Source organism: Hoplias malabaricus, chromosome 4 (assembly GCF_029633855.1).
Source record: "Hoplias malabaricus isolate fHopMal1 chromosome 4, fHopMal1.hap1, whole genome shotgun sequence".
NCBI lineage: Eukaryota > Metazoa > Chordata > Actinopteri > Characiformes > Erythrinidae > Hoplias > Hoplias malabaricus.
In genome coordinates, this window is record NC_089803.1 from 64,841,937 (window position 1) to 64,855,815 (window position 13,879).

At 38.5% G+C, this 13,879-nt stretch overlaps 1 protein-coding gene across 2 annotated transcripts in view; it reads left to right on the forward strand.

The window, feature by feature from the left end:
• The window catches only part of LOC136693834 (glutamate receptor ionotropic, kainate 2-like), a 67,457-nt gene that overhangs the window by 44,362 nt on the left and 9,216 nt on the right, over window positions 1-13,879 (forward strand). For both annotated transcript variants that reach the window (XR_010802114.1, XM_066667020.1), the window contains exons 8-12: window positions 2,069-2,176; window positions 4,252-4,365; window positions 5,975-6,181; window positions 9,062-9,285; window positions 13,394-13,512. Coding sequence is in view for 1 of the 2 variants with exons in the window: in XM_066667020.1 (XP_066523117.1) it covers window positions 2,069-2,176; window positions 4,252-4,365; window positions 5,975-6,181; window positions 9,062-9,285; window positions 13,394-13,512 (772 nt within the window). In the remaining variant the exon portion in view is untranslated. The remainder of the gene's footprint in view (window positions 1-2,068; window positions 2,177-4,251; window positions 4,366-5,974; window positions 6,182-9,061; window positions 9,286-13,393; window positions 13,513-13,879) is intronic.

Here is a 13,879-nt window from a genome sequence, read left to right on the forward strand (position 1 = left end):
CAGCAGTGTAGATGCCAGTGAGGTCCAGTGTGTGTACAGCATTCTACTGTAACTTTTACTGTGATTTAAAGTATAACATTTAACTGTGTTTGGAACAAAGCAGCTTTACAGGAATCCGGGTCCTAGCCTCAGGTTATTAAGAAAACAGCTACAGAAAATAAACCCTCCCTAAGAACATGAGGAAAAAAATGAGAGAAAACAAGGCTCAGGAGGAGAATCTGTCGTATTCTGTTTAGCACTGAAGAAAAACAACAACACAAAGACTAATATCAATATATAAATAGGAATTGAATTTTCCAACTATTTACTGAATTAGACACATTGGGCAAAATCAGTCATAAAAATATTATCACTATTTATTCATCTCATCTCTATTACGTTATTAAGATACACAGATACCAGGATGGCCTGGAGGTTGTGGGTTCGATTCCAGCTCCGGGTGACTGTCTGTGAGGAGTTGGTGTGTTCTCCCCGTGTCCGCGTGGGTTTCCTCCGGGTGCTCCGGTTTCCTCCCACAGTCCAAAAAAAAAAACACACGTTGCAGGTGGATTGGCGACTCGAAAGTGTCCGTAGGTGTGAGTGTGTGAGTGAATGTGTGTGTGTCTGTGTTGCCCTGTGAAGGACTGGCGTCCCCTCCAGGGTGTATTCCCGCCTTGCGCCCAATGATTCCAGGTAGGCTCTGGACCCCCCGCGACCCTAAATTGGATAAGCGGTTACAGATAATGGATGGATGGATGGAGATACCAGGATTACCCAAGATACAAACAAAAATATACCATAATTTGTGAAAACAGAATGTAATTGCTACTTTTTAAAAGGAAAATATTATGTCTTGGCTTCCCATGTCATTCACTTCCACTAACAATTGAAGAAAACAAAGAGAATCAAATTTTTGGTCTGTTTTTATATTGATATTTGTGCCAAGTAATAAAGTGCTACCTAGTAAATCAAGAAATATACATAATGTTTTACAAGTGAACTGAAGATTTACAGAGTGGAGAAGCCTTCGAGGGCCTCCCATGTGGCACAGCAATCTAAGTGCTGGCCTCATCATCGGGAGACTGCCATTTTGATCCAGTTCTTCCTCTGCCATCCAGAGCCGGAAGGCAGTTGGCTTCTCTCTCTGGTGGGTGGCATGGCCTCCCATCACCACCCCCCTCCCCCCATTATTTCTCATGGTGCTGGCTCACATTGGCATCTGTCAGCTGATGTGATGCATCTGGGATTTTGGCGCTCTCCTCTGGCACGTTTGACTGTGCGGTGGCATTGATTTGGCATCTGTTCATAAAGAGGCGGTGGTTGGGTTCATGTCTCTGAGACAACATGTGCTGGCCTTTGCTCTCCCAGGGTTGGTAGCATTGTGGGTTGTGGGTATTTTGGGGAGACTAGCTGGCAGGTGGGATCCCCCAGATATTGACCAGTCTGATAATTTTGTAAAATGTGGTGATTAAAATTATAAAAAAAGGAAAAAACCTTGTACTGACCTTTTTCATCATTGTAGTGTATGTGCTGTCCAGCTGGGAACACTGTACTGTTTTGCCTGGATATCCAAGTCTACCTCACACAAATAAACAGCATCATATTTACACGCAGCAATCATTTATTCCTTATTTCTTTTTCTTGCCCCGGCTGATCCTGAGGCAGTGTCATTGTAGGTAATTTGTGAAAATGGCACATTCTAGGTTCTCTTTGTTACTCTCTCTATCTTTTGTAATTCAGCCTGTCCTTTCTCTCTCTCTCTCTCTCTCTCTCTCTCTCTCTCTCTCTCTCTCTCTCTCTCTCTCTCTCTCTCTCTCTCTCTCTCTCTCTCTTTCTACCTGACTCCCTGAAAGCTTTGAAGTCAGACTTCAGAAACAGTGAGCTTCCAGAACAATGAAGCCCGCAGCCTCTTTGTAGTGTAGTGTGGTGTCCAGATGCCAGGAGCCTGTGGTTTTTGATCACCCTTCTCATTATCACAGAAAGTGATGGAGAGATGCATATGTTAATGCGCTGTAGAATGTGCGTTCATGGAATGTTCATAACTCTCTTACAACGTATTCACAAACATTTCTTTCTGCTTTTTGAAAAGGCTTCGTGGGATGGGCTGACTGGGAGAGTCCTCTTCAACAAAACAAACGGCTTGAGAACAGATTTTGATCTAGATGTGATAAGCCTGAAGGAGGATGGACTGGAGAAGGTACTCTGTGTTTGTGTGTGTGTGTGTGTGTGTTTGCATGCCTGTGTACAAACTGTACTGGTACATCACTGGCCATGTTTATATGTAGCCTGATAATCTGTTAATAATCCAACTAATATCTCAATCCGAATTGAATGTGCCCATGTATACGCCTCAATCGGAATAGAGTAGTCTGATTGGGGTTATTCCGATTCCATTTCCTATCTCAGTGAATAAAATATTAAAGGCGGGTAATCCTTTAAATAATCTATTAAATAGAAAAATAATAGCCATGTAAACAAATATATCTGATTACACACTGATTACAATCAGAAGTCTGATGTGCATTCTGTGCATGAGTTGATCTTGTACAAGGCAACAGCAGCAGACATTAGAGATCTAGGGGTCTTATGGTGTGTGTGTGTGGGGGGGGGGGATTAATGTATGTGTGGGGGGGGTTGGGGAGTAATGTTTGATAATCTTTCATCGGCTTGCATAAAATCATGAAAGACTGCTGTGTCATACTGAAATCATGCTGCCAGTGTTTGTGAATTCTTTCAGTGCTCCTCTCTTCCACCTTCTTTACTGTGAAGTGGTTTTGAGGCACAATGAAGCTTCAAAATTTTCCTTTAATGTTTTAAGGAAGAGAAAACACTCAACTGCTCACTGTCTGATGCACGTGCACGAGACCAGTCTCTCTCTCTCTCTCTCTCTCTCTCTCTCTCTCTCTCTCTCTCTCTCTCTCTCTCTCTCTCTCTCTCTCTCTCTCTCTCTCTCTCTCTCTCTCTCTCTCTCTCTCTCTCTAAAGGGCCCAGGCGCCCTGCAGGTCTGCAGTGTCACTGAGTGAATTAGGCATCATGTCGTCCTCTCGAGGACAGTAAGCGTGTGTACTAAGTGTTATTCAGTGTATATACATCGTTTCAGCTTGGATTACTTGTAGCAAACATAGAAACTGCGATTTTAATAACTTTGTTAAGAGGAGTGTACATAAAAACACCTCAGTCTGAGTCTATAATCGGAGTGAATTCATTCTGATTGGTGGATTTTTCTTTGCACAGCCACTGTTCTGCTGGATACAACTGTACGATGAACAGAATTACCAAAATGTCAGATGGAACAGATGGTGAAATGCTAAACTAAGGTAGTGAACCACAGTTAACCCCTAACCTATTGCAGAAAACTTAAGCCTTTAAGACACAAGTCTAAAAGTTCACCAGTGGCTCATACAGAGGTTGTACACTGTCAGACGAAAGGTTTCTGACAAGGTTATAGTGTAAATGTGCCCTTAAAATGCTACAGCAATAGGTTTAAGGTCTTACTCTGTGCTTTAAAGGTCACACTACATTCATTTTCCAATGAAAAAGTGCACACTGTGTCATAACATTACATTAAACATGACATAACTTAAGAATAAAAGCATTAAAAAAACGTTGAATGCTACATAATTAAATAATTACTATGTACAATTTAATATAATACAATTGGCTCCGTAACTAATAATACAGAACCATTAAGGGGGCCACCCTAGAGACATGAGAGATATACCGTCTACAAACAAGGGGTCTTCTAGACCCCAAACAATTTTCTCAATGCTGCACTTGGAAACAGGATTGTTCTGTTTTGATGAACTGCAACATTTGTCCTTGACACTGAACTCCCTGATTCTTTTGTTTATGCAATAATAGTAATAAGGGGCCTGGAGGTTGTGGGTTTGATTCCCACTCCGGGTGACTGTCTGTGAGGAGTTTGGTGTGTTCTCCCTGTGTCCGCGTGGGTATCCTCGGGTGCTCCGGTTTCCTCCACAGTCCAAAAACACACGTTCGTAGGTGGATTGGAGACTCAAAAGTGTCCGTAGGTGTGAGTGTGTGTGTGTTGCCCTGTGAAGGACTTGCGCCCCCTCCAGGGTGTATTCCCGCCTTGCGGCCAATGACTCCAGGTAGGTTCTTGACCCCCCTGAACTGGATAAGCGCTTACAGATAATGAATGAATGTTTATTGTTTGGGGCATACACATTAAAACAGTGACACAAGTTGGTTTATGTGTGTATGTTTATTACATTCATATGTCTCTGACATTCTCATTATTTTCATCTGTAGATTGGCACTTGGGAACCTGTCAATGGCCTGAACATGACGGAGCATCACAAGAGTAAAATGACCAACGTTACCAACTCCTTGTCCAACAAATCATTAAGAGTCGCCACTATTCTGGTAAATGTACATCTACACAATTTAACACACACGCACACACACACACACACACACACCCATGCACATGAAATCGCTTAGTAGTTCATTGGCCGTTTTACTCATGCAAGTATATTTGTAAAAAAAATGTCATAGATCTAACGTCCTTCAAAAAGCTAAACTCATTGTCCACCCTTATGCCACGTTAAAATATTCAAGGTGTTCCAAGCCAAAGGTATAAATTTACAAATGTTGTGCTTTTGCCAGTTAAATAAAACATCAAGATCATTTTTGTTTTATTGCATTGTACGAAATGTCCCAAATGGGGTTTGTACGCACTGCGTCAGGATCTGCCAAACACAACAACACAGCTTCCATCATGGCACAGTCAGTATCTCTGCCCGACTGCTTTCAGTACATTTACAGTGATGCAATATAAAAGCGTATAGTTTAAAAACTCAAGATTCTGGACAGGATCATCACATAAGAAAAGAACATAGTGATTGCTACTCAGGTTTTAATATATACAGTATTGTGCAAAAGTTATTTGTTAGAAAATGACAACAATGTGCAGTAAACATTAATAAAATAAAGAAAGTCTGTGTTATATGTGACAAGCATTTGCTTTTTTTTTATATTAGTCATAGGTACAGTTTATTCAGATTTATAATGAAAATAGATGGTAGTTTTACTGAGTGTGTTGGTGAATCTGCTGCAGTTCTTTTAAGAAGTTGGATTGTCACGCTTCTTTTTTCAGGCAAAAACTCAGGAACATTCAATTCATTTTTTTTTATTATTTTTTTTTTTATTGAAGGTAACCTCCTTTTTAATAAGTTGCTTGCTTTACAGACATACAATTATTATTTTTTGTAACATTATTATTGGTAAAATAAATCTAAAATGTTTTTACTGACTCAATAATGCAGAATTAAATATCTAAATATTAAATATAAAATAAATATCTATAACAGAATTTGTATGTTTAGGGTGCCTAAAACATTTGCACAGTACTGTATATACACACAAACATACACATATTTATTTATATGTTTGTAATGGCTTTATGTTCTGTAAAGGACAGAAAACTCATTGGATTAATTGGTTTCTTCTGGTTTATATTAAGATGATACCAACCTATACAGGACATCTTTAGCCATGCTATAGCCATGCTAACAGGCTAAACTCATTCTAAGGTCCTTGAAATTTTCAGATTCATCTTAAATATACGACTTCATGAAGCTGAAGTTATCTTCTTGTTCACATGTTCTGTTCCCCCATTAAAACATACCTTAAGCAGGTACCTTTAGGAGGCTGAAGTTGGATTTTAATTAGTTCACTGATATTTCTGTAATAGAAATAAAAGAAGAAGGGAGAATATTAGCATCAGTAGCCATTAAATGCTTCATGATATTTATGAAAAGGTTTTAACCTGATAAAATAATATAATAATATTATATTATATTGTATTGTATATTATATTGTTTGAGGGTGTCCTCATGAGTTCGAGTCTATTTCATGTATTTACATATGCTCATAAAACCTGACTGAATGGGACTGAATGGGCTGAGTCCATCTGACATGTTGAACCAGTAGGGAATGTGAAAATTTATGTTTGTTGGATTGGATTTTGCAGGAAGAACCCTATGTTATGTTCAAGAAGTCGGACAAGCCTCTGTGTGGGAATGACCGTTTCGAGGGCTACTGTGTGGACCTGCTTCGAGAGTTGGCTGCCATTCTAGGATTTCGCTATGAGATCCAGCTGGTGGAAGATGGAAAATACGGAGCGCTAGAGGAAAGCACAGGCCAGTGGAACGGCATAATCCGAGAACTGATGGACCACGTGAGTCTTCATCTCACTTTCACTCACTTTTTGTTGAAACTCTGTCTGAAGCTAGTTTTGACAGTTTTCATTTGTTGTCACATATTATTTGGATTGAACTCACAACCGAGGATGTTCAAAGACTCTCTAGACACATTTGGACAGAACTTAAAACAGCTGAAATAAAGAGTGTCATTGCAGCCCCTTCTCTGTACTGACTGTGGCATGTCGAGTCCTGTTTTATTTTCCATCACTATTCTGATGGAGAACATCACACAGAAGGAGCAGGATGATTATACAGGGCTTTGACTTGCTGTTAGTAGCTCCAAGTGCCCCAGAGAGATGTGGAAGTCCTCTAACTATGGCAGTAGAGCCCTCACAGTGCGGCAAACGTGTGGCCTCTTGGTGGCGTAGTCACAGGGCTAAAGCAACCTGCAAATGTGCCTTGCAAGTGTATCCTGAAATGTGAGACACTCACTATTCAGGGATGAAGCCCACTGACACCTTTGAAAACAATGTCTATTTACTGGGCACATGACAGTTGGCATTAGTGGGGCAGGATGACTTTGGGGGAAATAAGTGAGGAAAGGATCAACTAATAAAACCCATGTATTAAAACCTTTGGTGTCAGAAGAAAAGTTGAGCAAAAATCCGCAAACTGTTGGCCATAGTTTGTTTTGTGTGTGTGTGTGTGTGTGTGTGTGTGTGTGTGTGCACTTCAATGAGCCAAATTGATCAGTTAAGGTCAGAATCATTTTGCTGTAGACAGAAATACAAACAGAAAGGCTTTTTCATGCACTGATTCTTTTTCATGGTCTGAGAACTCATGCACAAAATAGTGTCGGTATAATCCAGGTTGTGTTGTGGGTGTTTTTATTGAATATCTGTTCTGGTACTGTGCCATATCTACACAAAACACGTTTCTGTTTGAGCGCATATGGCTGTTTCTGTCTGTTTTTATTATAAATAGCTTCACTATAACTGTCCTCAGCACATTGTAGAAGGAGCTGCTTCCTTCCTCGTCTAGTAGAGGAACTGGCAGCTTTGAAAATTGCAGGAAACAGGCATGATTTCTGAATACACTACATTTATCAACCAAATTTTGTCCATTTCACTGGTCCCTTATCAGCATAACACAGACCTGGGCTGGCAGTATATACATAAACAGATAAGTGGCTTCTGAAAATTTGGTGAATATATGCATTTCATGCAAAACCAAATAAATTCCTTAGTTAATTTTTAGACGGCAGTCTCTAAGATGCTTTGTAATGTATTAGGGTTCTTTACATATAAACTTACTGCTTAAGAAGAATTATAGCTTATATCACTGTTCACCAATCCCCAGCCTAGAAAGCTACTTCACACAAGAATTACTGTTTATACACTCTTAAAAGCAAAGGTGTTAAAAAATGATCTTTGTGCAATGCCATAGAAGAACCACGTTTGGTTCCATAAAGAAACATTTTTGCTAATGTGTTTAAATGGGTAAAGAACCTTAAGATCAAGTGATCAAGTTTCTTCACACTCTTAAACACATCTCTTAAGCAATCATGGTTCTTTATGGGACCAGACATTCTTCTATAGCATCTCTCGGAGAACCCTTTGTAGAGTTTATTATATATAACACAGAAGGATATTCCTTAGAGACTTGGCTGCAGTAACAGTCTCTTTTGTTGTGGGGTGACATTAAACGTCATATTGGGACATTGCTGTTAATGGTAGTTTGATTACATCATTACTGAGGTCTGGTTCTGATGTTGGAATTATAGTATTATTAGTAATATTCTGTATCATACGCAGCACTTCCACTCAGCCCAGAGGTACTGGATGGAGCTCCATCACTCCAGAGAATGGAGCTCCACTGCTCCAAAGCCCAGTGCTGGGGGCTTCATATCTATCTAGGAGAAGGTTGACATTGGCCATGGTTTCATTTTCAATTTCATTTCAGGCATTTCTGTGGAGATTACGCAAAGCTTATACAAACCTTGTGCACAGTTGAATGACTTGTCCACAAATGGGTGAAGATTTAAAATAACGGAACTTATTAAAAATGGTGTCTACAAACTTCAGAACGGACATAAATTGTATATTTCTCTTAAAAATATGTGGAATGTTTGAAGTTGTGATATTAAATGCTTAAATGCTTCAGCATTTTGTAACATAAAGCCTGTTCTTTGCATTTGTGCTGTATACTCAGTAAATAACAGGCACAAAGTCAAATTTTTAATATAAATAAATGAGCAGGGGCTTCAACAACAGTGTCTCAACCATTCATCAACTACTATGAAAATGTCTTTTGAAAGGAAGGAATAGAAGTCTAGTTTCATAGAGATTATGAATAACACGTCTGATGTGAATCATGAGCAAATAATGAATGCATGATTGAATAAATGAATAAAAGAACGGATGCAAATCAAAGTTCTTTTAACATATGTCCTGCTTGTGTAAGATTCCTAAAACTGATGTTCATTTCAACAGCAGCACATCCTCTTTGACCTGAGAGCTAGTGTCAGTGTGAGATGGAGGAAAGCATGGTGAGTTAGAGGAGCGCTGTTCTCTCCAGAGATCTTATTAACGGACACTGCAGGCAGAGCATGTTCGTGTGCGAGAGCAGCTCTAACTCGACACTGGGGAGGGCCACTACACGAATTAGTGATATAATCCTCAAATTAGCTGTGTGTGATGTGTTGAATGATGATTAGTTAAAGCAGTCCTATTCTTTTTGATCTCAGTGGGTTGGTTAAGTACTTCATAATATAAGACCATCATTACTAATTCTCATCTTAGTGTGGGGTTCGGATTGCTTGAATCAAGAAAGATCAATTGGTTTATGTTGTGAACATTTTATGAATCTTCGTTTTGAAATTAAAGGATCATAATTTTGTTTCATGTGTTTGATAGAAAGCGGACCTGGCAGTGGCTCCCCTGGCCATAACATATGTGAGGGAGAAGGTGATTGATTTCTCCAAGCCCTTCATGACGCTGGGCATCAGCATCCTGTACCGCAAACCCAACGGAACAAACCCAGGCGTCTTCTCCTTCCTCAACCCCCTCTCTCCCGATATCTGGATGTATATTCTGCTGGCTTACTTGGGTGTCAGTTGTGTGCTGTTTGTCATAGCCAGGTAACATGTTAACTTAGTGGAGAGAAAAAAAATCATACTGTTAAGATTCAGCTCTGATGTTGTGGAGATGTGTTTTCAGTAAACGTGCTTTTTCGTTTCAGTTATTTAAAAAAAAACTACTAATCACTTTAAAGTGAAGTGATTGTAGTAGGTCAACAATGATGTTTGACTGTATTTAAGTTATTCTAGCTAAAGATGACTTGCTAAATTTTATACTTACCCCAGATTTAGTCTTTTTAGTTTAGACATTTAGTCAAATTTTTCTTCTTTAATTTACCATAAACTTTAGAAATGAACAGGACAGTCATCCATTGTTAGCTAGCACTGATAGCATGGTAGCACCAGCGCTAACCTAATGAAGCATAACCTGAGAGCCAAAACTCTGTTATGACTAAATCTGGGGTAAGTACACAATAGTGTACATTGAAGGTCTTTTTATATTATTTTACACATAATAATAAAATTTGCTATATAATGCTTTAATTTTAATTTGAAAATATGAATGAATTAATGAATATTAACATGCTATTCCAAAACAATTTAAATTTTGCAAATTGAAAAACTGCAAGACCAAAATGGATAACATTTTATCTTCATTATATAAACTTAATGTAGAATATCAATAACAATTAGTCTGTCATTCTGTATTATATAGTGCATTATAGTATATAATGGCTATATAATATTACAAAATTGAAATGCTTAGAATAAAGACAGGAAGCATTAATCACAAGACTTCTGTGTGGTGCGTCATTTCTAAGGCCCTCAAAAGAATTGTGGTTAAAGCTTTTGGACTCTCAGTGTTACTGGCACTATGATCTTTAAACAGAAAGCCACAACTGTCACCTAAGTTGGTTCGGAATATGCATAGAAAAGCTCTTTATTCTGTTGGCATATGTTGGTAAGTTTGTTATTCAATTCTTAGAGCAGAATCCTCTGCATTTTATTTTTTACACATTTTTAGTTGGGTTTTAGTTCAAATTCCAGACTATTCGCCTTATTGTATATAAGATAGTTTGCTGAAAATAAGCCTTGTTAATCATACAGTTTTTGACACAGAACGAAAGAATGGCGCCAGTGGCTGGCATCAAATGTTAGAGAGGAATTGTGTTAGACCTCAACCACTAGCTTGGCATCATTGTGTTGGCTTGAGGTGACATAGCTTCTGGGTGGAAATAACAATGACCAAACAGGGGAGACAAATGAGGTTATTCATTATAATTGCAATGCTGCAAACGATCCAACATTCATGAACATGGTAGAAACGGGCTAATAATTTATGTAGTGAACATCTTAACTAAAATGTTTAACCGTAGAACTACAGAGTTCCTGTATATTTTACATGGATTTAATAAAATGGGCAAAAAAGTACAGATAGAGAGTACTGTGCAGAAGCTTTAGGCACCTAAGGTATTTATATATATATGTATTTAAACTAATGTCTTCTCAGTAAGTGTGGTGCTTGTATAAAGTTATATATAATCACAGTAAATATATATATATATATATATATATATATATATATATATATATATATATATATATATATATATAACCAAATAAAAAATATAAGAAAACGTTTTCCTATAAAGTAGTAGGTGTGAGTGATCAACAGCACACACTATTTTAAATCATTATTTATTAACCGGTAAAACTAGGTATTGGATGATAACCTCAAATAATAGGGACTCCACGAGGAGAGATTTGGAAAAAGTTAAACCAACACATTCACACACAGAATATCACACTCACTGGAATAAAGTTATTTGGTTTTATTCTAATGTTGGGTGTTATTTGTTGTTTGTTTTTTTAGAAAAGAATCATTTACTGCTCAGATAAATGGCTTTTTAAATCTCATAACCTCTGGTGCCTAAAAGTTTGCACAGTACTGTATTTGAGTCAAGTAAATTTAGCTTATCATTGATGGCTGATATAGACAGTGCATCAACAAAAGTATCGTTGGATGAAGCTGGTAACCACCACAGGTAATTCCAAATGATTCCAAATAATTAAAGGAAAAGTAAAAATACCAGACTATAGATACAGCCTCTAATGAGAAATAGTGTGCCCCAAAGTCAACAAAGACTGAAAAGAAAGGTGTAGTAAGCCTGTATAGAACACCTATAGTTTAGCTGAGATGTACACAGTATGGCAGCCTGGCAAGTTTTTGTTTGGGGATTCTGATAAAGCGTGGGTAAAACAATCAGAATTAAAGTGGACAGTGCTTGTGTACATGAATTTGCTCACCCAGTCCGTACCAACCCACAAACCAAAATAAAACAACCCAGTAGAAAGAGAACCAAGCGAAATGGCTAAAAACCAAAGTTCAGCTTGTTGCTTCTCACGCTTGGGCAGAGCTGTTTAGAGGGGTGAGAACGTTGCTGTCTTGTTTGATCCTTGTTGTACATTAATCAAATGACGTCATGGATGTTTTCATTAAGACCCCAGGGAACTGTGAAATAGTGTTTAGAAAGTCTCCTTTAAACCAGAATCCATATTCTGGGAATTTTTTTTTTGTTTAAACTATTGAATATAATGTGGTGTTATCATCAGAATCCCCTCAGTGTAGGTTTAATGCAGTAGTTGTCCTTGCTGCCCTCTTCTAAAGAAATGCTCATCTAATTGCTTCCCTAATGACCCTGAATGCCCTCAGAGCAGAGTAAGGCAGCAGATGTGATAATATTTGTAGCATGTGCATTTGAACTGGCTCATTTGCATTGCACTGGTAGCAAATTAGTTGAATGTTCTACAGTTCATTTTATCCTAATTACACTGATTCTTTTAGTATTGATTACAGTAAATGTACACTGGAATATTACACGCTTTTATAATTCCACTCTCTCTAAAAAGTTGAATGCTTAATAGCAACATATGAGTGATGGGCTCTGTCATTTAAGGTATTTGGCTTAGATCTTATTCTTCCTTGGGGGACTCTGCATATGAATTTCAATGAGCCATGAGACATGGCATGTGTGGATTCCACTGCTGAGAGACACTGTGGTCTTAACTCAACGTGCATTGCCTAATCATTAAGTGTCTGCTGTTTTGTGCTCCTTTTGGACATTATTATGTCTCAGCTGTTGAATATAGAACTTTCTACTCTTCAAGCATTATGTTTTTAACACGAAATGATAGGACATCAGGGTAATGCTGACTTTTAAGATGCTGAATATTGTTCAGAAGACACTGACTACTTTGCATAAAGCACATTGAGGGCCAGCTCTCCTCACTGCTTGTATAACACAAGAATGAGTATTCTTCGTGTTCAACTTGGTTGGTTTGTTAGGTTCAGCTACCTTTCTTTATACATAGAGGCCATTTTATCAGAAACACCCCAGTCAGTGAAACCCACCCCGTCCAGTCAGTCAGTGCCTGTTCCTTTAAATGAGAATGATCCACACACAGCTCACATACAGTGCGTAGCAGCTGCGTCAAGCAAGGCATACAGGTTTAGCTTGGTTATTTTCTCTGGGCATGAGGTGGAGGGGAAAGGGTGAAATAATTCTAATATGTCTGCACTCTATGTAAGCACTTTGTAGAGTGCATTGTAGAATTTATGACTTATTTCATCATTTGTGGTTTGGTAGGGGCTCCACAACCCCAGATTAATACACGTCCACTGAAAATGTGAGATTTTCATTATTAAAATACACTATAAATGTCCTTTTTAATACTGAAAAGTTACTTGAGCACTCATTTTTAGGGGACAGTAGTGGAAAAGAAGGAGTAATTCTGCCTTAAAATCACAGTTTCAAAATCATTGTGATGCTCCACTGAGCTGTAATAAGGAGAATAGAACAATTGCCGTTGCTACTCCGGGCTCAGCACTGCAGAAACCACACTATGTAACTTTTGGAGGAGGTTAGGGAACCACCCCTCTTCCCCTTTATTTTAGGGTGTTGCTGTAAAACGTAATTCCACTCTTTAACTGTTATCTCTGTAATCTCACCTAGTGTTTCTTTAACAAAATGACGACTTAGTATTTTTATGGGTCATGTGTTCATAGTGTGTATGTAGTGTGTGTATATGTGACTATTTAATATATGGCCTTTTCCCCTTTCTGTACTCACTAATCTTCCTGTATGTCTTCCTTTTTTCTCTGCATCAGGTTCAGCCCGTACGAGTGGTACAACCCTCACCCCTGTAACCCAGATTCGGACATGGTGGAGAATAACTTCACACTGCTAAATAGTTTCTGGTTCGGAGTTGGAGCTCTCATGCAACAAGGTAGTCGCTTCAGCCTGGCTGCCCTGCTTTAGCGGCTCTCCATCGCCCACCAGGCCTCTCTGTGGCCCCCCTCTGTTTTAGTGCTGATACTGCAGGCTGCAAGGGACTGGGTGCTTATGCATCACAAAATTACTGAGACCAAGTTAGTGTGTATAAATAGAGGCGCAATACTACAGATCTGAAATTTGAATGTATTTCAAAACCCTGTACGGTCCAAGAAATTACAGCGAACACCTACTCGTGCTTTAAACTGAAGAGTTCATGTTCCTTGTTACTAACACTGTACTTAGTTTGCAGTTGTATGCTCCAAAATTAATAGCATAAAATAACCATAGTATTTCACACTGCAGCATTTTGAATAAACCTG